Source organism: Argiope bruennichi, chromosome 8 (genome assembly GCF_947563725.1).
Source record: "Argiope bruennichi chromosome 8, qqArgBrue1.1, whole genome shotgun sequence".
Lineage (NCBI taxonomy): Eukaryota > Metazoa > Arthropoda > Arachnida > Araneae > Araneidae > Argiope > Argiope bruennichi.
In genome coordinates this window covers 30,340,230-30,365,812 of record NC_079158.1, presented here as the reverse complement: position 1 = coordinate 30,365,812, position 25,583 = coordinate 30,340,230, and the positions used below count along the sequence as shown (strand labels likewise).

General features: G+C 28.8%; 1 protein-coding gene across 2 annotated transcripts in view; it reads left to right on the top strand.

Annotated features, from left to right (window-relative positions):
- Window positions 1–12,384: 12,384 nt before the first annotated feature.
- LOC129981193 (uncharacterized) overlaps window positions 12,385–25,583 on the top strand; it is a 15,504-nt gene continuing 2,305 nt past the window's right edge. The window contains exons 1-7 of one of the 2 annotated variants that reach the window (XM_056091928.1): window positions 12,392–12,512; window positions 14,100–14,179; window positions 16,795–16,843; window positions 18,910–19,018; window positions 20,878–21,063; window positions 21,649–21,717; window positions 23,878–24,153. In XM_056091928.1, the coding sequence (XP_055947903.1) occupies window positions 14,104–14,179; window positions 16,795–16,843; window positions 18,910–19,018; window positions 20,878–21,063; window positions 21,649–21,717; window positions 23,878–24,153 (765 nt within the window). In that variant the 5' untranslated portion in view covers window positions 12,392–12,512; window positions 14,100–14,103. Of the gene's footprint in view, window positions 12,513–14,099; window positions 14,180–16,794; window positions 16,844–18,909; window positions 19,019–20,877; window positions 21,064–21,648; window positions 21,718–23,877; window positions 24,154–25,583 lie in introns of both variants that reach the window. The other variant, XM_056091929.1, reaches the window with a different exon arrangement.

Sequence of the window (25,583 nt, the reverse complement as noted above, 5' to 3'; positions counted from 1 at the left end):
TTTAATCTGCATAACCATTGACAGGATTTTTTTTTTTTTCATTTGCGTTTGGTTGTTCTATTGACCCTTTCTCCCCAAAACATTTTTGAATTCATAAGTTATATACATTTCATTTTTAAACGATATGAATGCATCAGAAGTAAAATTCCTCTACCATTTTTATTTTCTCGAATACATAGTATAGAGAAAATATAGTAATCGTCAAAAAATTCGAATTCGAGATTGCGACGAATCTCCACGTTTTAGAACACCTTGAATTTGAAAAATACTTTTGTAAAAAAATTGTTCGTCTTTATGTGGCAAAGATAACTCAAAAACGCTTTAAGCTTGACGTATGAAATTTGGTATGTGGTCGTTACATAAAATTTGTAGATTTCCATCAAATTTTGTGTAAAACCATTCAGAGGATGTCTATCCAGTTGTTTGAATATAAGTTAACATAACTACGAAACGAAGAGAGCTGGATAAGTAAAATTCGGTACATAGATTTAACATCTCTATTGTAGACACCACATTTTCAGCTAAACCCAAGATAGCATTGACAGTCTGTCGGTCTGTACCCTCAAAAACATATAAACGCGATAATTCAAAAACGCAGTGACATAAATATATCAAATTTTGTATACCATTACACGTGTAGTTTAATGCCAAATTTTTGTTTCAATCGGCTGGAAAAAACACAAATATAATGTTTAAAACACAAATTCATTTTTCGGATAATGTTAACCACATGCCAAAGAATTAATTACCAAAAAATTCGCCAAGGATATCACGATGCATTAAATAAAAAGGCCACATGAATGCCAAAGGCTAATATTTCGTAACTATTGAACGCCAATGCCATGCAAGGGGTTTTCTGAGATACCCCTTATATTAAAGACTACATGAAAAACTTTGGGGAGATCACTGCCGCTGGCTCAATTATTGAGGGTAACATAAAATAAGTTAAACATAAAAATATATTACTAAATATATGTTCTTAAATAATGCGATTTCATGATCTATGATCTAGGCTATTTAAGAGACTAACGTCAGTCAATGTTATTAATAGTCTACAAGTTTAAGAGACTAACGTCAGTCAATGTTATTAATAGTCTACAAATTTAAGGGACTAACGTTAGTCAATGTTATTAATAGTCTACAAGTTTTATTTTCCAATTCCAAAAGAAAACACTTTGTAGTGGCGAATACAAAGCAAAAACGATAATTATTTGCAAAACTATATACAGAAAAATATCCACCAAATAAAATTTTAAAATTCTTGCACGTGCTCGAAGGGAGCATGGTTATATCAATTTAACGACTAACGTACCCAAGTATCACCGGCTAGCTTTGGGAAAACAATATTATTACAAATGGGGACCAAGGTGGTATAGATCAGGGAGGGTTCATAAAAGCGATGCGCAGAAGCCTTTCCGCGCATTGCGTTACTTAAGTACAGATTGCGAAATTCTGTACTATTTCACGCGGTTTTGAATTAAAGAAATGCATTTATTTCGTTTGTAAGAAACGGTTAAAATATTTGCTTAATGGTCCGTTACATCCTTTCACAATAGAAATTGGTTCGGATTGTTTAAGAATTCCTCGTCAATTATTTTCCCTTTTTTTATTATTTATTTTTTTAAAAATAATTACGGCTTTCTTTTCATTTCTTTTCATTTACTTTACAATGATAGCAATTCCAAATGCTTAGTTCGCTTTTTTTAGAATCACATTATATATATTTTTTTGCTGCCTAATAGGAATCTTCAGTAAATGAAAATAAATAATATGATCCTTTGTTCCTAACCTTTGCATTTCAAATTAAAAGGCTAGAAATTTGGTTTTATCATGAATATTTCTCATTTGATTATGTATTGAAAAGGTCAATTGATTGTTCAAAAGAGGTTTTTGAATTTTGCGCTGGTTAGTAAATTAAAGATTAAGAAATGGTTCATTTCAGAATCAAATGTCATAGTTTTACAAAAACCTTTAAGCGAATACAATAAATGGTTTTATTGTTGTCATATGTACGAAATTTTAAAAAATTCGAAAGATAATAATAGTTCCTTTATTTCCAAAAGATCCCACAATTATTTGCAAATAATTGTTAACAAAATTTGGATTTTGAAATGCAGCAGGAAAAATACTTTTAAAATTGCAAATGCGCGAATTTGTTCTCGGCATTTCAACAAGAATTGTCATTCGCGTAAGTTGAAAGTTAGATTGCTTAGAATTTACATTTAAAAAAATGGGTAAAAAAAAAGCTGTGACAGTATTAAATCAGACATTAGGTGAGAGTGTATCATCATTTGAAACCAGCAAGAGTAGTCTCGCAAAAACTTTCTCGCATACTATCTAACAAACTTGTCATACCAGAGAACGCCTTGCATGGCATTGAAGTGTAATAGTTACGAAATATTAACTTTTGAAGTGATTGCAGCATTTTTACTAAATCTATCGTGTGAGCCTTGGCGAGATTTTCGGCGATAAAACCCTGCCATGCGTTAATAGTACCCAAAAATTGAATTTGTGTTTTAGACACGTTTTTCTCAACCGAATGAAACAAAAAGTTAGCCCAAAATTTCAATTGTAGTAATAAATTTCCATACCAAATTTTATATATTTACGTCATTGCTCACGTCTGTCACAAACCGACAGATAGTCAACAAGTAGTTGGATTTGGCTCAAATTTTGATAGGTGTGTACTTTACAGATGTTAAATCTGTATACCGAATTTTATCTATCTAGATCTGTTCATTTAGTAATTAGTGTGTTAACCTATTTTTGAATAGCCGGGCAGACGATTTTCTCAGAACAAATTTCACACAAAATTTGTCGGAAATCTGAAATAGGCTGGACAGATCGTATACCAATTTCCAACCGCCTAGCTCAAATTTATCTTCGTCACAGACAGAGAGACGATGATTTTTCAAAAATGTGTTTTTCGAATTCTGGGATATCTAAAATGTGAAGATTTGTCAAAATTTCAAGTTCGTTTGTTTTTTTTGACGATAATAATACTTTCATTAAGTATAGTAATCGTCAAGTTAATAATAAGTTATGTAATTACTATACATTTTCACTTTTTACTTTCTATACGTGGAAGTAAAAAGTGAAGAACTGATGTCTCGTAACTTTCAAAAACATGCTTTGGAAGCTTTGAGTAAATTATAGCCATTGAAACAGAAATTTCAGATTAAGAGTATGGTAAGAGGAAGGCCACATAATCGAACCTCATCAAAATTTTCAAGTTATAAAATTAATAATTAAAATCTGTTTGAGAATCCGAACTTTCTTATATGTTTAAGCGTAATACTCAAAACATAGAAAATTCAAAAAGGACAACTAAAAAGAGGAGGAAAAAAAATGGATGACATTACACTATCACCTTTCTAAAATGTGATTGCATTTTTATTTTAATCGAAGGTATGTAAATTTTGTTAAAAGTTATTCTGATTAAAATATAAATTAACCATGTTATTATTTATATATACTGAAAATACTGGTTATCACACTGGCCGTAAGTTTTGAAATTTTATAAATATGGTTATGAAAAGGTATTATTTATGTGTATGATATATAATTCAATCACGAATTATGCGATGAAATCAAACATGTAATAAAAAAAGATATTTTTTTCTTTAATTTCCTATAATTTTACCAAAACTTTGAAGTAGTTTTAAAATGTGAATGATTAAACGTCAACTAATCCAGTAACATTCTTGCGGAATCAAAGTACATTCGAAATATATATATATATGTTACCGTTAAAGTATGAAATCCGTTATTTTATAGAATACCTAGTTATTCCATGAAATAACTGTCCGAGTCCGTTAAAGTGTAAAACTCTCTTGTATTTCATGGTTTAACCAGTTATTTCATAGAATAACAATCTGCAGCCCGTTAAAGTGTAAAATAATCTATATCATATATCTCGCACGACAAATACATTTACCTTCCACCCCTACTGCATTTATGAACTACAGCTCAAAGTTTAGGTACTGGTCAGGGATTTAAAAAGTGTTCGTGTAAAACCCAGTGTGTCAACAAAAAATGTTTTTGTTTTAGAAATAATGTTCTTTGTAATTCCAAGTGCCATTTTAGTAATCCTTGTTGTAACAAATGATTTTATGGTACGTTTCCATAAATACCATTTATACGTTGCATAAATTAGATAAATTGCTTCTTTTTCATTTTAATTGTCTATCATTAGTTTAATTTCATTTTAGATAAATTGTTTATTTTGCACTTTAACAGTATCTCATTAGTTAATTTATAGAATACCTAGTTATTTCATAGAATAACTAGTTAAAGAGTCAAATTACTAACATATTACACACTTTAACGGACATGATCAGTTATTTCATGGAATAACTAGGTATTCTATGAAATAACTGCATTATATGCTTTAACGGTAACATATATATATATATATAAGAATAAACAGTAGGAATCTTTAACCTTGCAGTTTATATACTATAGAATATATTGCATGATTTATATAGCATATTAGATGATGATGAAGTCGTATCCGCGTTACCACGGAAAGGGGGTGCAGTAGCTTCTGAGGGTAAAGACCCCTGAGCACCCAAAGGCAGAAGTCTGACTTGTAGCGCATATGAAGATGAAATTCATACATTCGCTTGCACAACCCCTTTTTACAGGGGGCGCACATTCACACACCTCACAGATGAAACACAGATGAAGAACAACCATGCCCGAACCGGGATTTGAACCCGGGATGACCAGATCACTGGGAAGATGCGCTACCCCTATGTAAGGACGCCTTCAGCATATTAGATAATTATATTTAAAAAAAAACCGGCTCCCTAGTTTAACCCCTTAACTGTTTCATTTTCTTTACTATCTAATAAGATGACACCTTCTATTTTGGGAATATTTTCTTATTTTGATTCAAATAGAAATCCATTGCATACTTGACTTATCTATGTATTTGAAGTAATTTTAATATTGAATTATAATCATCATGAATGGCTTATTTTTTTGCTTGCAACTATCAAAATTCGATAAATCGATGCACGTATGGCACTCGGGCAAAACAGTTAAGTGGTTAATAAAAAGTATTTAGTGTACTTCAATAAGAAAGAAAAATATTAAGCTAAAGTTGGGATAAAATAAAAATGTTTAAAAATGATCCAACTTTAAAAAATGTTCATCATTACTTACTTCTGAGGTTAAACATTCGCTGTAATTGTCAGAGTGATCAATATTAAAAGCATGCTTAAAATGATAATCTATTCAATATGGAAAGAAAAATCTGAATTTTCATAACACTCATACACACTCCTAAAAGAAAGAGGATGGTTTAGTTTAGTTATATCTTAACGTCCCGTTTGAAGCAACACTAGGGCTATTTTGGGACGGACTTCGTCATTTTGAACCGCGGTCAGATGACGAGGACGACACCTGAGCTGGCACCCCCCTCTCCATACCGCACCACACTAGCGGGAGGACGTTTGGTCATGACGGATTTAACGTGCAACTGACCCCCTTACACGACGGTTCTTCGGTGGAATCAGGAAACCCTCCGGTTCCGAAGCCGAGACCTTACCACCAGGCCACCGCGGCCCCAAAAGAAAGAGGATGGAATATTAATAATTGAAATGGAATGATTTGAGTTTTACTTGCAATAATGGGAATATTGTATAGTGAAACACATTTGAAAAAGTTTATAAAATCTAGAGCAGACAATGTACGGCAATTAAATATTTAGCATTGAAAAGATAATTTTTTGAATTTTAAGATGATATAAAAATTTTTTTATGAAAGTTATCTAAAATGAACACTTAAAAATCGATCAGTTTTTACATAATTAAACTTTTAAAAAATAGATTATGTTCTAAAAATTGTAAAACTCCTGTATTATTAGTCGAGATTAATTTGAAATACGCAAGAATTTAAAGTCAGCTCTTTCATTGTTTATTGTTAAATTCAGCCTAATTTCAATTGCTTAATCAAATCTCATGTCCTTTTCCCATTGTTAGTTAAGATAAAAATGGCTTAGTTTAGATATTGAAACTAACATTTCGTTTCCACTTTCACTTTTATTTCGCAGCATAAGTGTGCAGTAATGCAATTTTCATTACACACATGCAATAATATTATAATTTAAAACTGTTTCTCTGAAATTTTTCATTCGTTTGTCATGTTTTAATATTTTTAATTTTCCCATGCATCTATTGGATATATCTTTTTAAATCTCTCTATTATTATTTGTCTATTGAATTTCTATAATTTTTCATTTGTGAATTTGGTTAATTTTTATTATGAAAATGAAAAATTTCTTTGTCCTAACTTCAAATTAAACATATTTAACCCTACAGTGCATCGTGTAGTCGTTTGGCAACATGTTTTTATTTTCATTTATAAACTTCACATGAATGTTCTAAAGAGAAAGAATGAGCGTTTGGAAATTCTTTTAGATAAATATTTGTAGAAAATACCGTATAATGGTACAAGAATTAGATTTAAACTAGAAACTTACCAAGATTTAGATTTAACTAGAAAATACCAAGATAGTTGTTGAATGAATAGTAATCAAAATACTTTTTTTTGCTTCATGGAAATATACTGGTAAAGAGGAAGTTTGCTTTTATTAGAGAATTATTATAATGTGATTTATGCTACTGAAATATTGTTTAATTCATACTATAGTTATTTGCAACATTTTATTTTTTTAATTTCATGAAAAAAATATTTAAAATTTGTAAAATTATTTTTCCAAATCATATACATTTACTCAAAACAAATATTTTTCTAATAAAAGAGTCATACTTATTATAGAAGTCTTTATAAGTTTTACATTTATATATGTTATATAAGTCTTACAATTTTAGGTTTAAAGCATGTCAACAGACATTTCCCTTTAGAATTTGATTTCTAACTACATATTGTTCTAGTAAACGCAAAAAAAAAAAAAAAAAAGAGAAAATCAAAGAATATTTCCGTATGACAAAAATTTCTTCCTTTTGCCTTAAATTGTTTCCCTTTGAATCTATACGATTTTATGAATTAAAAACAATCAAGAATCTAAGATTTAAAGCCTAATTTATCTGATATGAGTCATCAAACTGGAACTTGAAAGAAATTGGGATCTTTTTATCTCATATTTTTTCTCCTTTTACCCTTACTTGTTTTACTTATTTTTTTTTTTAATGTATAGTATTTTCTGTACCTTCTTTATTGTTTACAAACTTAGCATCTTAATTTATCTGTCATTTGCGTCGACAGATATGAGTTCTACTTAACCCCTTAACTGTTTTATTTTCTTTACTATCTAATAAGATGACACCTTCTATTTTGGGAATATTTCTTATTTTGATTTAAATGGAAATCCATTGAATACTTGAATTATCTATGTATTCGAAGTAATTTTAATATTGAATTATAATCGTTATGATTTATTTTTTGCTTACGACTATCAAAATTCGATAAATCGATGCACGTATGGCACTCGGCAAAACAGTTGGTTAAATATGTCAATGCCTTTTTGCTATATCATTACATTTGATATCGAAATATTTGCATTAAAAAAGGCATTAATTTTTAGCATTATAAATATTCAACAAACAAATCCATAATTAAAAAGATTTCCTTTTGAAGTAATTTAACTGTATTTTCTATAAGTTTATAGTATAAAATTTAGAATACATTCCACTAGAAGAAACGAATGCGAAAAAATAGCCAAAAAATTTTTCATTTTAATGGAGTGGCTGCTTTATAAAATTAATTTTTACTTTCTAGAATAGGAAATATAATGTAAGTATTTAATCGCCAAAAAAATTCGAACTCCAGAGTTTGACGCATCTCTACGTTTCAGATATCTTGGAATCTGAAATACACATTTTTGGAATTATGTATCTCTGTCTGCCTGCGAGAAAGTTAACTAAAATCACTTTGAGTTAGACGGATTAGAAATCTGGTTTATGGTTTTATATTAAATTTATAAATTTTCATCACATTTTCTGTGAAATCTAATTGAAGAAAGTGCTCGGTTATCCAAATATAAGTTAACTCAATAACAACAAAAAAGAAGAAAGCTAGATGGATAAAATTTGGCATCTAACTTTTAACATTTAAAGCTTAGTGACCTATGCAGCTTGGAACCAAATCTGTCAAGGGTCTGATTTTCAGCAGACTTATATTTTCACAAGCATGTAAACGCGATAGCTCAAAAACTCAATTGATTAAATATATGATATATTGGAATAAATCTGTGGCGACAATTGTAGCTTTGTGCCAAATTTAAGTTTCAATTATTTGGAAACAACATATGAAAAACACAAATTATATTTTCAATACATCTATTGTTAAATACCATAAATTATTTGCCAAAAGAATAGGCAAAGACCGCACAGTAGATTCAACAAAAATGTTAGATTCACGCCAAAGATCAATATTTCATAACTGCAATGGATTCATGATCTTACCCAAGTTCCACATTTTTATTCAAGGAGAGAAAGATAATACTTTTATTAGATAGAAGGCGATAAAATATTGGGAAACTGATTTATTTCAGCTTATAATGAAAACTGTTCTTTCTTGAACATCAGTTTTGGGAACATTGGCCCTCTCAATGTTTCCAAATGCCTCCCTCCTGGGCATACCCTAACCTAAACCTATAAACCTATTGCTAATATCAGAAAAATCAAAACTCTACAGACACTTCTTTTTCCTACACTACAAAATACTAAAATAGTATCACATCTTGTAATAGAATGAAATATCAGTAAATTTTATTATTTCAGGAAACAACAGAGAACTTACGATTATCATTCAATTTCTTTGCTATTTTACCAGGCCAAAATCAATCCAATTCATAGGTCGTAAAAATCTGTTTTTTTTTTTTTTAAATTTTCTTTTTCTTTTAAGAAATAATTAATTTCAAGAGATTTTTGTGAATAGCATTATTTAGATGCAAGTACCTGTTCCTGTTGATCGCTGATAATCCGACAACAAGGAGAGGAATTATACCAATCAGGCACAGCAACAAATCTTTTCACATGCTGGCTATTAAGGGATGGCTTTAATATTCCATTCTAATAACCTATAAAGGTTTTTTTTTCTTCTTTTTCTTTGGAGTTAGTAAGTGAATTTTTACTCCGCCACTCAGTATAATGGAAATTATTCAGTAGTCAGTATATTTACAAATATAATGTTAATACCCTCTCATGTATTTCTTTTTACTTTCTTATTAGATGCTTTTTAATTGTTAACACTATCATTATTATTGAGATTTTTCAAATTTTCATTATAGTCAAATATTCTAATAAAATCATATATTTCATTATTTCAAATATTCATGGGAGATAGAAAAATCTGATTATCATGAGTAAGAAATTTTTTTTGATATTTATCCCTTGATTTTGAGAAGGCATATACATTTTGCAAAAAGTGCAGAAATCCCAGCACAATGCATCTATTTTTGCCTTTATCTTTACAAAACATTGTAGATATGGGCATTTTTTCTTCAAATTAGTGTGTGTGTGGGGGGGAGGGGGGAGTTAAGTAGAAACTAAATGATATCCTTCAAAGGGATTTCCTTCTTCGCTTATAATATTTCATATTTGAGTAATTTGATTTTTAAATCCATGTTTAAATAACCGAGAATCTTCATGATCTACGAGCATTCGCTGCTCTTTCATGGATCCAATGAAAGAAGTTTTCTTAAATTCTGATATTTTAAAAGAGCAATTTCATTACTTAGTGCTTCTCCCCCCTTTAAGTTTCTTGTTATTTTGCTCTTGAAACTAGTCATTAGACATGACAGGAAACGTTGATAGGACTCTATTGCTAGTGAATTTACCTTCTACATAAATTCTGAATATATTATCTGGATGTTTGTTTGGTATTTCTTCGTGATTTTACCGACAATCAGCATAATTAATTTACTGCATCCAAACACTACTCAGTCTGACAAGTAATAATCCAAAGATACATCGTATTTAGCTTGAAATTTGCAGAGCATCATTGAACACAAAGTGAAGGAATAATGATTTAGCTCCATAACGTTGTCCAATTAATTGTACTCAGGAGATTTCGATACTAGTTTTTTTTCCTTCCATGTCCGGTAATTTTTTTCTTTATCACCGAATGTTTCTTGACAGTATTTCTGGCAGATTTTGAATGCAATACCACCATCATTACTTCATGTCATATTTAGCGCATTTAAAATGTGAGGATTTCAAACATTATGCCTACATTAACCTGCAGTTATTCAGTTATTTCAGTAGTTCAGTTATATGGGTATTTAGTTATATCAGTAGTATTACAATGTATAAATATCTCTGTCCATTCACTGTTAAGTAACTATTTACCGAGTATATTTGAAAGCATCGTCACCATACATAGAGGTGCTTTCATGATTATAATTTTGTTTTCATCATTTGAATTTGTGGAAGGTCATTGTATCTGTTACATTACGGTGTAAATTACCTGATTCATAATAATTATCAGTGATGTAGCAAATAAATTTTTCAACTTTCATTTTTGATAGTATCAAATAAAATTTGAAAAATTCTGTAAAGGGTACTTATAATATTTAAAGTCATTTTAGGAATTTCATTTAAATTTAAATACGTCGCCAAAATTCTTGATTGTGTAAAGGTCGCAGATTTGTTAAGTTCCCAACTCCATGAAATCCAGACAGGTTTGAATTTTAAATCTGATTTTCTTCTTCTTCTTTTTTTTTCTGTTTATGTAGGTATATATTATAAAAATATTTTTTAAAATTAATGGGGTTTATAACAATGAACATTTAATGATATTTGTAAAAATCTAACATCATTCATTAAAACTAGCCGCCATTGTTGACCAGCTTGTTCGCTCAAATTATTAGCTTTTTAGGCTACTAAATATTAATGTGGAATATATATATTTTTTTAAAGAAAGTTTTCATCTTGTTAATTGGTAAGATCGAAGAATATGAATTTAACAATTTATAGTGCTTGCAAATTAAATTGTATGTATGATACTATAAAATAAAAGTAGAAATGAAAATCCTATTTTGAAATTAATGTATAAAGTAAAATATTAATATTTTTTGAAAATCTTAATTTTAAAATTGGTAAAAGCAAGCGATTGAATAATTTGAGGATCTGTTTGAATTTCATCATAACATTAAAATTTTTTACAAAATGTATGTTACATTAAAAAAATTATTAAAAATGAAGGAAACATTTTGAAACATGAAATTAGTATTATTAAGCATGTAATTTTTTAAATTTTCAGATATATAAAAAAATATCTATCATGGCGCCATCTAGGGAGATGTATATTAAATAACGCTTGCTGTGGAATTTATGTTTCATTTTTTTAAAAACACACAATAATAAAATTCTAAATGGGGAAAAATTTCCCAAAATGCAATAAGAATATTTCATATATACAAATTATCTTTAGTGAAACTTATTTTCTTTTATTTCGTATGTTTTCTTTCTTTTCTGGTTCGCAAGCCTGAAGTAATAAAGGACAGTTATCTGATAGTTATCTAAAGAATATTTATAATATCGAAAAAATATTGTTTTTGCTTCATATATGCGTTCTATTGTCGAAACATTTTCTTTTGGAGAATATTTCTAAGTGACATTATCACTTAAGGGAGGAAACACATAACATTTACTTAAATTCTACTTCAATTTAATTGAATTTAAATTCAGAATAAAAGAATTTTTGAAATTTTTTCATATTTGAATGAATATTTAGTTTTGAAAGTAATTTTATTTCTAACTAGACTAAAGATATTTAAACGAATTTATACATCTATTTTTTATTTTGTAAATCATGTCAAAATACTTTAATTGATATTTTTGAAGGAAAAAAAATAAAGATTAAAAAAAAATATGAAAAGATTTGAAAATGATTTTTTTTTTTTGCATAATTAGTAGCAGAAGAAAAGCTACAGCATGTGTCATTATTTTCAATTAAAAGAAATCATAAACAAGTTTTTAATATATTGGATAGGAGCACAATTTTCGATATTTTGTCTAATAAAACTCTATATTCAAAACGAAAGCCATTTAATTTCCCACATTTCCTTTCACATCTTTAAAACATAAAGAGACATTCTATATTTACTTCAAATGTATGCCTGTAAAGGCTGTCAAGTACTGCAACGGTCTTGGATAGCAAGTCACATTTTATCCTCTTTTATTTTATATGAAACTCAAGATGTCTTTTTTCTTACCGAAAAGCTTAACGATGTTCCTTAAAAACATCCATCTTTCGAAATGGAACACTTTTCTGTACTTTTCTGATAATTTAGAAGATAAAACGCGACATTTTTTGAAGGACACTTTTTAAATTTAGCTTTGAGTTTTGAATATTAAGCATCTGAGAAAAGATATTTCATGAGAAAAGTGTCATCTGTCTAGGGAATTTAGGAACTTCTCCATTTCTGTGACGCTCATTTTGGGGTAGATAACGCCATATCAGTATTTTTGTAGTGACTTATAAAAAATTAAGTCCTTTCTCACGAGATTTCACTTCAAAGAGATTTAGCTCTTCAGAATGTAAGTAAAAACTTTCTGTTTGTTCTAAGTTAAATTTTTCGTTTAAACTCTTTTTGCTACTTATATGCTTTTAATCCTATTTTATATGCATCGGTATATATATATATATATATATATATATATATATATATATATATATATATATATATATATATATATATATTTGTTAAAAGTTCAAAAGTTTAAACATAGAATATATGATTTGAAGCTATAAAATAGAATTTTCATTAATTTAGCATTTGCATACTTTAAAGAGAAACTTTTGAAAATTATAAAATAATAATAAAATTTTATTAAATAATAATTTAACTATTCACTTCTTAGGACCAAATGTTTTTTATCAATATCATAAAGGAAGCCTGCGAAAATGAAAAGAAAACTTATTTAAAAAATTACCGTTTCAAAGAATACTTAAAAAACAAAACACAACGATTGTAAAAAGAAACTTATCTGATATGCAAAGAGATATCTGATGTATAAAATGTTATCAGAAGCATCTTGTATATAAAAAGAAATACATACATAGAGGATTTGTTTATCAAATACTCTATGACTTATTTACTCTACTTTAGCATATGCTCGCAATTAAATGTCTATGCGTTTGATGCTTTACATAAAAATTAGCAAAGAATCAGTTTTATGTATAAAATATATGGTTTCTTTTTTGCTCCTGTATGCAATGATACACTAATACACATATAAAGAAGACGAATATGTTTTATGTATTAAATATTTTTTAAATTTTCAATGATATTTGCTAATGATTTTATGATGCTCATTTTTTTGTAAGATATAATATTATCAATTTTCATACGCATAAATTCCTTATTAATAATATACATAACTAATTAAAAATAGGTTAACAAAAGTAATAATTTAACATTTATAATAAAGAATATTCACAATAATCTTTTTTTTCACTTAACCCTTTCTAAGGCCGTGGGAAGTATGCTTCCCACCAAATTTATCAATCTTTGTATGAAATTATGTAGGTTGGCATAAGTTCTGACAAATTTTTTTAGAAAGACAAAAGCTTAGATGCTTCAGTTCTTTATCTCACACAAAATGATGTGTCTTGATTTACTTAATTATTAATTAATTAATTAATCAAATTAAATTTATCTAATAAGTTAAATAAACCCTTTTCTTATTCTAATTTCAAGCCTAAAATATTTTAGCATAATATGATTAGAAAAAAATGGCCCTTTAAAAGGTTAAAAAAGTTAGTTCTCTAAATCAAAGAAATCAGATTAATTATAAAAGTATTTATCTAAATGAATTGCTTTATAATAACTATTAATAATGTATTTTATACAAATTCTTTCAATAAAACTGTAATAAGTATATTTTCAAATTTATTAATATTCTACAATATAATAAAATTCATATTCTTTTAAATAGGACATCAAATTGTTATATTTAAGTCATTAATTTTTTTAAACTTTATGTCTATTACTTCATTTTTATTTGATAGCTCTCCTTTTTATAAAATTTCAGTTTTGTAGTCGAAACTCTCCTAATAGCAAATGTTCCAATTACTATTTTTTAAATACAACTGACTCTCTTGTTAATTGTTTATCCTTGTAGTGCTATGAGGGTGCTTCTGGTCTTGTTTCTTGCGGGCTTTGCTCTGGCGGCGGCCAGTCCTCTTTACGAACTCGACCAAGGTGGGTAAAATCCGATTAAAAGATTTTCATTTTTATATCAAAGAAATAAACTTTAATAAAAATAGAAGATGCCCAGTATGTTTAGAAGCTACTGTTTAGGATTCTACATCCTATAATTTTTTGAATAATATATATACTTAAAATATTATGGAGTCATAAATATAAGCAAAATTTTAGAGTATTTTAGGGATCTAGTGAGAGCATTAAGTATTTAAAATTTCCGATACATAAAAAGTTCACATACATTTTGAAACATTACTCAGAATCGAGATTCGATGGCGCTTCGTTTCCTGACTTGCTTTTGTAAATCTCCAACATATAACATAATAGGATTGAATAACTACAATACTGACATGTATAGCAGTTGCAGATGTTAATAAAAAGAAAAGATATCCAGTATGCTTAGAAGCTACGTCTAACATTCCATACCTTATAATTTTTTGATTAATATATATGATGATTAAAATATTGCAGAATCATAAAACTTAAGTCATATGTCATATCACTGACTCTCCAACCCGCTTGAAGGCACACGCATAAAGAAAATTAAATAACTGGAACGCCGCAACAGTAACACTGGCGGGAACGGCGGTTGAGTCTTAAGGGCCATCACCGGCCTCGGTACAACCTTCCCAGAAGGAAGTAGGTCTCTTTATAGATGGGAGGAGACAGACCCCCCACCTTTTTGTGTACCCTCCAGGGTGGTGAGATCCAACCACCGAAAGCATTTCATCATCCTCTTTTCGATGTGCCCCCCGGGGGTCATCATAAAACATAATCGAATTTTTGATCAAAATAGCATTTCAGGTATGTAACGAGAGAAAATAAGTATTTAAAATTACTGATACATAAAATGCTTACCTGCATTTTGAAATGTTAACCAGAATTGAAATTCGAAGGCGCTTCAACATGTTCCAAGACTTGCTTTTATAAGTATCCAACACATAACATAAAAGGATTTTATAAATGTAGCACTGATCAGTATGGCGGCTGCAGAAATTTTGTCGATGGGATTCTCAACCTAATCAAGATGATTCTCTTCATATATTTCACATTAAAAAGTCCAAGAATGTAAGAAAAAGAAAAAGTCCAAAGAATGAGAGAGTGATCATGCCCGCCGCATGATGAGATGCTTCCAACTTGCCCATTATCATATGTTGAGTCCACTGCTATAATGAAGCAACATTCTGTCATTCTGCAGTTACATTCATGTTCTAATGTTTAATGGATGGTTATTTGGTTGGTTACTACTTTTGGTTTTGAAAACAGACAGGGTCTTGTTCCTCCATGCACGTAGCTAAAAATAAAACTCAATAAAGACCATTCAGTTAAGATTTGAATAAAATCATTTTAAAAAACTGAAATAGCCTAAAGGAAAAATAAGATTAATGAAATATATTTAATTTTTTTTTTAAGTAAAAGGAATTTCGTTCTAAATATTTTCAATAAAATTTTTTGTTCTTAAAATTGCCATAGGTAATTCCACCAATAAATCCTGTATAATCAAAGTCAAATAGTTTCTGTGGGCAGTTTCATTGAAATATTGGTTTCAGTCATCTAGTAGTTCTGGAATCTGCCATGCATCTTGTCAGAAAATATTCATTCTTCGAATATTTCGAATGAAATTTGGTAGGTAGTATTTACATCAAATTATTATATTTAACTCAAATTTTGAATAAAATCCTTTCATACGAGGTTTGTATGAAGGGAGTCTGAGAGACCTTCTATTACTTTCCGCAGTTGATATTTAATACATATTCGACTTGTGGCGTTTGAAAGTATTCATGTCATCGGCAATCCATAGTAGAAGCAAAGTCGGGTGGTGTGATCAGCACTTTTATTTTATTTATTGGTTGGTTCTGTTTCGTAACTGCTTGATACGCTTGTGTAGCATGTTGCTACAAACATATTTTGAAATGCATATATTTAACAATTAAAATCATTTTTAAGCTTGAAGTTTTGCATATATTTTATAGTTATGATTTTGTTTTCAAGATATTAGAATGCATTTTTATGCACTCTTATTTATTGGAATTGTTTCATACCTGCAAATTTGGAATTCAAAATCTTTGTTTGCCTCATATCCTAATTTGTTAGAGTGTTGTTATTTTTTATACTAGTATCATTACAATGAAGATACTCTATTTTGATATTTTCAGAACTTAATTGTTTAATAGATTTATGAATCAATTACTTAATTAGTTAAATAATTTATCATTTAATGAATTAGTTACTTTCGTAGTTAAATGAATAGTTGAAACACGATTTCGTACAAGTATGAATTAGAAATGAATAGAATGAATTGTATTTAAAATAATAATTTATTGATTAAAATTTTAAAAGAATATAAAAATAAAATAATATATTTATTCTATAATACAAATACATGTATTATACATTAATAAAAGTGCATCGGTAAAAATAATTTTATTAAATTATTTTTTTACTAGAAACATTTATACATATGATTTAAAAACAATGATGACAAGAAATAAAAATAAACCGCTGTTTTAATATTTATTTGAAATCAAAAATAGTTTTTAAATGTTATCAAGATTTTTTCATATTTAAAACCGTTTATACTCTAATACAATTACATATTTTTCATTATATAGTCGATGGCTTCGGAGAGTTAGCAGACGATCTTGATTTTTTCGCTGAAGAGTAAGCAATCTTTTTCTTCTTTATTTATTTTTCTATTATTCATTCTTATTTTATAAATAAAAGTTTTAATTTTCTATAAATTTAATTATAAAAATTAAGTCCAGGTTTTGTATTTTTATCACGGACAGCAGAAAAGAAAATATATCTTAAAAAATTCCATATTTCAAACAATTTTGTTTCAATGCTGATGTGAAAATATCCGTTTTTCTTATTATATTAGCAACAATATGACAATGGAAAAAAGCCCACCAAAGCATTTTATTCAAATGGTCATACATTATACGCATGGCAATTTTATATTCACGGCAATTCATAAAACAAGCATTTGGAGCATCTATATTATTATGACCTTCATTTTCATGACGGTATTGTATATCAGCATTTTAAAATCAACATGTCCACCATAAAATAATAATGTTTGAGGGAAAAAAATTAAGATTCCTAGCTAATTTCTACCTTGACCAAGAATCATTGAAGAATCTCCACATTTCAGACCTCCTTGAGTTCCAAAAACACACTGTTGTAATTGCGTCTGTCTGTCAGTCTGTAAATAGAATAATTAGAAATAAAAGCTTTGAGCTCGACGAATGAAATTTGGTAGGTAGTATTTACATCAAATTATTATATTTAACTCAAATTTTGAATAAAATCCTTTCATACGAGGTTTGTATGAAGGGAGTCTGAGAGCAAATGAACATTGTTACTGCAAAAACATTAAGAACTAGACAGATAAAAACTGATATAAATATTTAGCTTCTAACGTGATGGCATCACCTTTATCAAACTTAGAACCAAATCAACTAATAAGATGATCGTCTGTCAGTTTGTACTTTCCCATGGATGTAAATTTGAAAACTCAAAAATGCAATGACTTACTTAAATGAAATTTGGTAAGTGACTATGTAAATATTATGTGTCAAATTTTAGTTCAATCAGTCTACAAAAACATGTCCAAAATGCTATCGGTATATCTGAGAAAATATTGATTATTGGATTGGATTATTATTGGATTATTGGATTGATTATTGGATTATTGGATTTTTTAAGAATTCTATCCGTACAGCATATATTTAAAAATAAGAAAATAATAACTATTACAATTCATTAACGAAAACTCATTCATTTATTTATATCATAATTCATAGATGAATGTCGGCTAATATTTTAGGAAATTTTTTTAAAAAAGATCTGACGTCAAAACCAATTAGGAATTTTTATAGTTTTTAGAAACTATTTTATACTTTTATTATTTTGACTGCGCAGCAGTTCAGACATCAAAGTTAGGAACTTTAGTTAGGAACAAAGTTAGGAACAATCTTTCTCAAGATCATAATTGTTTATTTAAATGGAATATAAGATGCTCAAGAAATTATTTACAAAAAAGAAAAATAAGTGAAATAACAAATTTGCAAAATTTGAATGAAATGTTTCAGAACAAGACAGTTATTTGAAATATACAAGTATAAATGAATTGTTTTAAATATACAAGTATAAATTAATGTTTGGAATATACAAGTATAAATTAGCGTTTGAAATATACAAGTAAAAATTAGTGTTTGAAATATACAAGTATAAATGAGTCATTTGAAATATACAAGTATAAATGAGTCATTTGAAATATACAAGTATAAATGAATTGTTTGAAATATGCAAGTACAAATGAGTTGTTTGAAATATACAAGTACAAATGAGTTGTTTGAAATATACAAGTACAAATGAGTTGTTTGAAATGTACAAGTATAAATGAGTTGTTTGAAATATACAAGTATATTGTCAAATAAAGTGGAAGAATATTTATCGTCAGTGTTTTATTTTTTCCAAAATTCATACACCTATTCCCAATTTAGACCGGTAGTCTTAGCTTAAAAAACCTTACATCATCATAAATTATGTCTGCAATGTAAATGTCACTTGAAAACAGGTTTTTTTAAGCACACTAGATTATAAAATTTGATATTTCATTCAATTCTTTCTTTGAAAGTGGATTTATTTTCTTTTTCCATATACGCGAATGTATTTAATAACCGTAATCTCACAGCTGATATTAACTAATTGATTTTTTTCAGAAACAAAGACGACCTTATTCAGAAGCTGAAGGACAAATTCCAGGAAGTAGTGAAGAAAGTGAAAGATGCCATAGACCAAGGCAAAAGCCTGAAGGAAGGTTTGGAGACGGTAAGAACACAATGTTCATACTTTTATTGATGCATGTACAAATTTCAGGTTTATATGCTGAATAAACGAAACTTCGCAAGTGGGATACCATCGATGTAACTTGCTTGTTCAAGAAATCTTCTGTACTTTGTTTTTGTGGCTTAATATTTTAATTCAATCTAATTGCCTAGAGAGGTGGGTATTGTATAGAGGTATAGAGGGGTTTTGGATTCCTTACGACATGAGGTTTGAGGATGAGAATGATCATACTGCTAATTTTTACGAAGGTATATACATAAAATTATATTTTAAAATCTAATTTAAACTTAATTAATTTTATAATTTTATCTCAATTTAGCTCAAATTAACTTCATACTAAAATATTCTCTTATTTCCTGATCCCATTCTACTTTCTCTATCTAAATAATTCAACAGAAGCTTTGCAAAATTACTGAATCGGCTAAAGACCAACATGTTCGCACACTCCGAGTGAAGGGATAAAATATTGCTGATATAAACAAATTCCACTAAAAGATTCCTGTGTTTCCCTCCTTGCTTGTGATAGACATGTGTCAGAAATCCCTATTAAAATCTCACAGTATATATTCACAGGGATAAAATTTTCATGAGCTTTCCCTCATTTCGCTCTGTGTCATTCTGTGTTGTGTGTGTGCTCGTCACTTCTACTTGTAGATAATGCGTGCCCCCCCCCCAGGATGAAATAAAACGAAGTCAAAAAATCGAAATATATATATATATTATATATATATATATATACAAGATACAATTATTCAAAATATGAAAATTGATACTTAATAATGTAGAAAAAAAAACTTACCTTTTCTGAGTCTAGAAACAAGATTACCGCAAACGATAGAAACATGAAAAAAAGAGATGATGTCACAATTCATATTGAACGATATCTGCCAGCAAACTTAGGATAGAGTCACAAATGTATAATTCGCATCAACCCCGGAATCGATGCTTATTACCGTAAAAAGAAATTAAATTCATGCAACAGTTAAAATGCTAGTAACTCTAATTTTTGCCTGAAGGAGCGTCTATCGCCAAATATTAATTTAACGTGTTCTTGATTACCATACAAAATAATATGCAATTTATACATATCACCCAACATATTTTCCAATGTCATAATACTTTTTAAATTCAAGGCAATCTCAGTAGATAACCTAAGGTTTAAAGATCACTCTTCCTAAATATGAACAAGGAAACATATGGACAAACTTCAAAATGGGGAATGGAGAACACTTTCGAAAATCTGGTTTTGAAAATCCTCGTTGTCACGGATATGATTAGCATTCATCCTGAAAAATTCAAAAGAAAGCTTCAATACCAATATGCGTGCCAATGTGAGCTTCTTTTTAGAAAGAAAGTACTATGAACATTTATTTACTAATATATGCGTTAGTATACGATTCATATGCTGCTACAGTGACTTTTTTCTTCACTAAAAGTGGCAAATAATGCTTCCTTTTTCCACTAGTGTCAGTGGTTCTATCTAATTTCTATTGAGTGAGTGGTTCTATCTAACATCTATTGAGGAGTGGTTCTATCTAACATCTATTGAGGAGTGGTTCTATCTCTAAATTCTATCGAAAATACTGTTTGCCTTCGTGAGAAATACAAATTTCATTACTGGACTACTTTTATGTGATCATAAGAATGATTAACCAAAAGGAAATAGTCCATTCACATATATGTAGAAATTTGCCTAGTGCAAATTTTTGTATTTACATCCGTAAATTATCCTTTTAAAATCTTTTTAGTGTATGAGTTTCCAAATAAAACGATAATGACTGATGTTTTGAGGAATGCTTCTTATTTCATGCCTGTATTGCAACTGACTTCATGTCTTGCAGTTGGAGAAGATCCGAAAGAAGCTGAAGGAGTTCAACATCGACCTCGGCGACTTTGGAAACGAGTACTTGGAGCAGCTCAAGGAGAAGGTGAAAGACTACTGGAAGAAGCTCAAGGACAGGCTTGGTGTGAGCAAAAGAAACACTGCCGATGATGTGGCTGGTATGATCCAGGATTTCAAGCAACTGGTAAAATCTTATTATTTTAAATGCTTATTTCCATCTAAACACAATCTGATTATTTTAGATGGTAAAAGTCATTTCATGAATGAAGTTAGCGCACTTCTAACACTTATTTCATCATGTAAAATTTATTGTTTTGAATACTTTTGTTACAGAGCAAATGATATAAAACTTCTAATAGATTATCTAGAATTTTACTTATATCTTATTTTACTTATAACCTACTTATTTCTTACTATACTTATAGCTTACTTTACTTATAGTCTACTTATAGCTTACTTTACTTATTGCTTACTTATATCTTTACTTATAACTTACTTAAATCTTACTATATTTATTGCTTATTTATATATTACTTTACTTATAAATTATAACTTACTTATAGCTTACTTACATCTTACTTTACTTATAACTTATTTATTGCTTACTTATATCTTACTTTACTTATAATTCACTTATATTTTACTTTATTATGGCTAAATAATTAACTTTAAACCGAAGAAGAGTTTCTCTAGAGAGAAGGAGAACAAAAAGTCTTATAGAGATTCTTATATTGTAATGAATTTTAATTCATATTATCTTATTTTTTAGATCAATGAGGAATACGACCCGGAAAAGATAAAGGCATTTGTTACAAAACACTTCGGAGAGAATGAAGAAGTAAGTCCATGCCAATAAAACCATAAATTGATATCTGAATATTCAAAAGACGCCATATTTGTTGAAAAGAAAAGTATTTCGTGGGTTTTGAAATAAACCTTATAGGAATTTTTAAGCATTGTTAATGTAAATCTATTCTGTCTAGTCTTTCTTACAGTGGTAACTCTCCAGCATTTCACCTTCTAAATAAATAACTTTAAATTTCCAACACAAGTAATCGTATTGTTAAAGAGAAGAAAATAATTTTTAATCATGGTCCACTTGCTTGAAAAGTGCCACACAAACCTCATTCTTTAAGGCAAAAGGTAAAGACAAAGGATTGCATCACTATAGATAACAAAACGTGTGGTGACCCATGGTGATTGTTATACTGTTATATTTATATTAATACAATTATGTTCATTAATTTGTTCTCCGCTGGAGTTACTGTGGGAAAGATTAATGTACATTTCCAAGAATTTTGCTAAGCTTTTTAATGCGTTTAAACATCTCCTACCAATAAGAAAATGCAGATCACAGTGCAGCTATTAATTAAAAACAAATACAGTAAAAAGTATAGTACATTGTTGCAACTTGAATCTAATTTAAGCATGAAATTAATAACAATTAAGGCTGGTATAACGATAAATTTTGAATATATTTAACATTATCAATTATATTAACAATAAAAATATTTAATATGTTAACAATATCTAAAAATGAAATAGACTCTATAGCTGTATAAATCCTAATTTATTCTATTATATTTTACCAACTTCAATTTGTTGCTATATTCCGGATCATTACACTAATTGTGGACCAGTTGTTAATACTTAAACTTTAAAGCTAAGCATACATTTTTTTTTTGTTGAAAAAAGGTTAGAAGAATGAAATTATATTTTGCGAGAATAATGTTTAAGTCTATTATGCAGTCCTGCAGGGCTATTAGTCATATTAAGTAAATGCTACAGCATTATTTTAAACAAGAAAAAAGGGTTCGTCGATTAAAATTGTCCGATATATGTATGTATAAAATGAATAACATTATTTTTAATCAATAACGAATGTCTCAAACAAACGCCACTGCTGATAAATAAATATTTCTCGCTAATTCTTTGAAAGTTTCTGAAATAATGATATTAAGGAGAAATATCATGAGGTATTTATTATAAGGTATTAAAGATGAGGATGTAATATAAATAGGGCCCAAGAACATTCAGTAAACAATTTTAAAATATCGAAAATTATGTGTACTCTTTTAGAATGCATAAAAGTATAAGTGATTTTGTATAATCAAAATTATTTAATAATCATAAATTCTTAATAGATAGAAGTTTCAAGTCAGGGGCTCTCCTTTCTCTTACTTTCACAATATTTGAGAATTTCCGTAATAGTGGCTTGCTATATGTTATTTTCTAACCTGTAAACAATTGTTGTCTTTTCACCTAATTAAAGCAGTTTCACTTTAACTCTATATTAATATTAAACATACATTGAAACTGCCATTGGAAAATGCTTATTTGACTACTTGCGGTGCTTTGAATGTTACAAAGGCTTTATTCGAATGCACTACCACCTATCCAAATTTAGATGATCTCCTTTTACTTTTATATTAGGTAGAAGATGAAGATCTGTAAACAGATTTCGAACTCTACAGCCAGCACAATAACATAATGGTTAATAACCCGATTGGTGATAATGATTTTTTCCATTCATGCCTGAAGCGCTTTAAGTTGGATTTATTTTGTAATTTTTCTCAACTGACACCGCCTATAAAACTATAAAATGACCTTTAATACTTAAGCCTCAATAATAAGGAAATTCCATCTCTAATAGTTCTCAGTTTCATGTTATTGGACAAATTATCAGTTAATTCATATAGAATGCGAAAATTCCTAATTGTCAAACAATTATTTTCAAAAATCTTCGAAATTTCTTTTCTTTCCATTTAAATTGAATTGAATCTAAGAAGTTCGCAGAAGCTTCGCAATCTCTCTATGTGCAAACTTAGAACGAAAGCATGGAATGCCATGGGGCGAACCAACAGCCACTATCTCTTTTCCATTAAATAAATTGTATTGCGTTTTATGAAACTTATGCAACTTATTATATAATTACATTGAAAACTAAGTTACCAAGTCACTCAAACTAGTGTTTACTTAAAGCACTTCTTGTATATAGATGACTAAAGCTCTGACACAGCTGATCAAGGAGTACGGAAAAGAAAGCCTTGAAAAGATTCGCGAATTTTTCAAGAAGTTTATCGATGGTATGATTGGCGTGCACAATACGTCCAACAACGATGTCTTTGAGCAAATTCGTGACTTCTTCAAGGATTTTGGAGTCGAGATTAAGAACAGATTCACCAAGTTCGGAGAATGGGTCAAGGAACAATACAAGAAGGGACTGGAGAAGAGCAAAAATAAACTGGAGAACGTCAAGAAAATCGCCAAAGAGGTAAAAATTAAGCCTGCTATTTATTATTTTCCTAAATTTCTATTTGTAATAATTATAACTCAAGATTAATTTATTAATAACACCATTATATTAAAAGTAATGTAATCATATTTTTCTAATGAAGTGGTTTTAACAGATAAATAAAAATAATATAGAGCACATATCCTTCAATAGCAAATGTTTTTAACAGACAATTTGGAAATTTAATTTCGCATGAAAAGTAATTAGCTGTTTTTTTATCCTATATATATTTCAGGAAATACAATAAATCATTTGGGAGTTAATTATGAATTATTTTATTAACTGTTATTGCAAAATTACAATAACTGTCATTTTATGAATTGCTAATCATTCAATTAATCATTTTAATCAATTATTGTAGGCTTACCAATATTTCTTTAATAAAAGCTGATAAATATAGCTGAATTTTAGATGATTGAAAAAGTATTTCAGCTTTTCTTATTTTAGCTGCTTTTTAATTTAGCTTTTATTTTCTAGCCTTATAAAATATATATTGGGTAAGACAATAGGTATTGGACTGTTAATATGTTAGGAGAATTTGAAATTGAATAGGTGATTTCAAATTAAAGAACAGCTAAGGAGTTTTCACATTCTCTAATGATCACATAAGTTGTAATTTTGTTCTGGTGGAAGGGTTTTTAAAATCCTCCCCCACATGATAGAAATAAAAAATCCGACACCAATTCCATTGAATATAAAGAAGTGGTAATGGTTTAAGTAATTATGCAACATGGCGGTGCCTTTTTTAGACCACATATGTACATCCGTTGAAGGTGTTGAAATCTGTTTGCTAGATTTATATGTTTCCAAAGAATTTTACTATTTTACAAAAATTAAATATCAAATTACATCGCATCTAGTCAAAATCAATTATCTGATATGACAAAATTATGAATTAATGGTTTATATGCTAATTTTATATCCAGAATTATGCATTTTGATCAAGTGATACTGAAGACAAATGTTCCCTTATCGCTACCTGCTAGAATTTGTATTTCGCAAAGATTATACATTGAAGTGACAAAAATTATGGGATGACAATACTCAAATATACAGATAGCTGTAGTATCGCGTACAAAATATATAAATGGACGGTGCATTAGCAGGAATTTTATTTGTATTTAAATGATTTAGATGCAAAAGTTTCTGATGTGATTCTGGCACATGACAGGAATTAACAGAGTTTGAAAGCAGAATGGTAGTTGGAGCTAAACACATGGGGCATTCTATTTCAGAAATCGTTTGAGATTTCAATATTCCGAGGTCCACAGTGTCAAGAGTGGGCAGAGAATATCTAATTTCAGGCACAGCCCCCCTCCCCCATCATCATGGATAGCGAAGTGACCGACTGCCTGACTTAATGGCTGAGATCAACAACGTGTGCGTAGAATTGTCAATATTAACAGAAA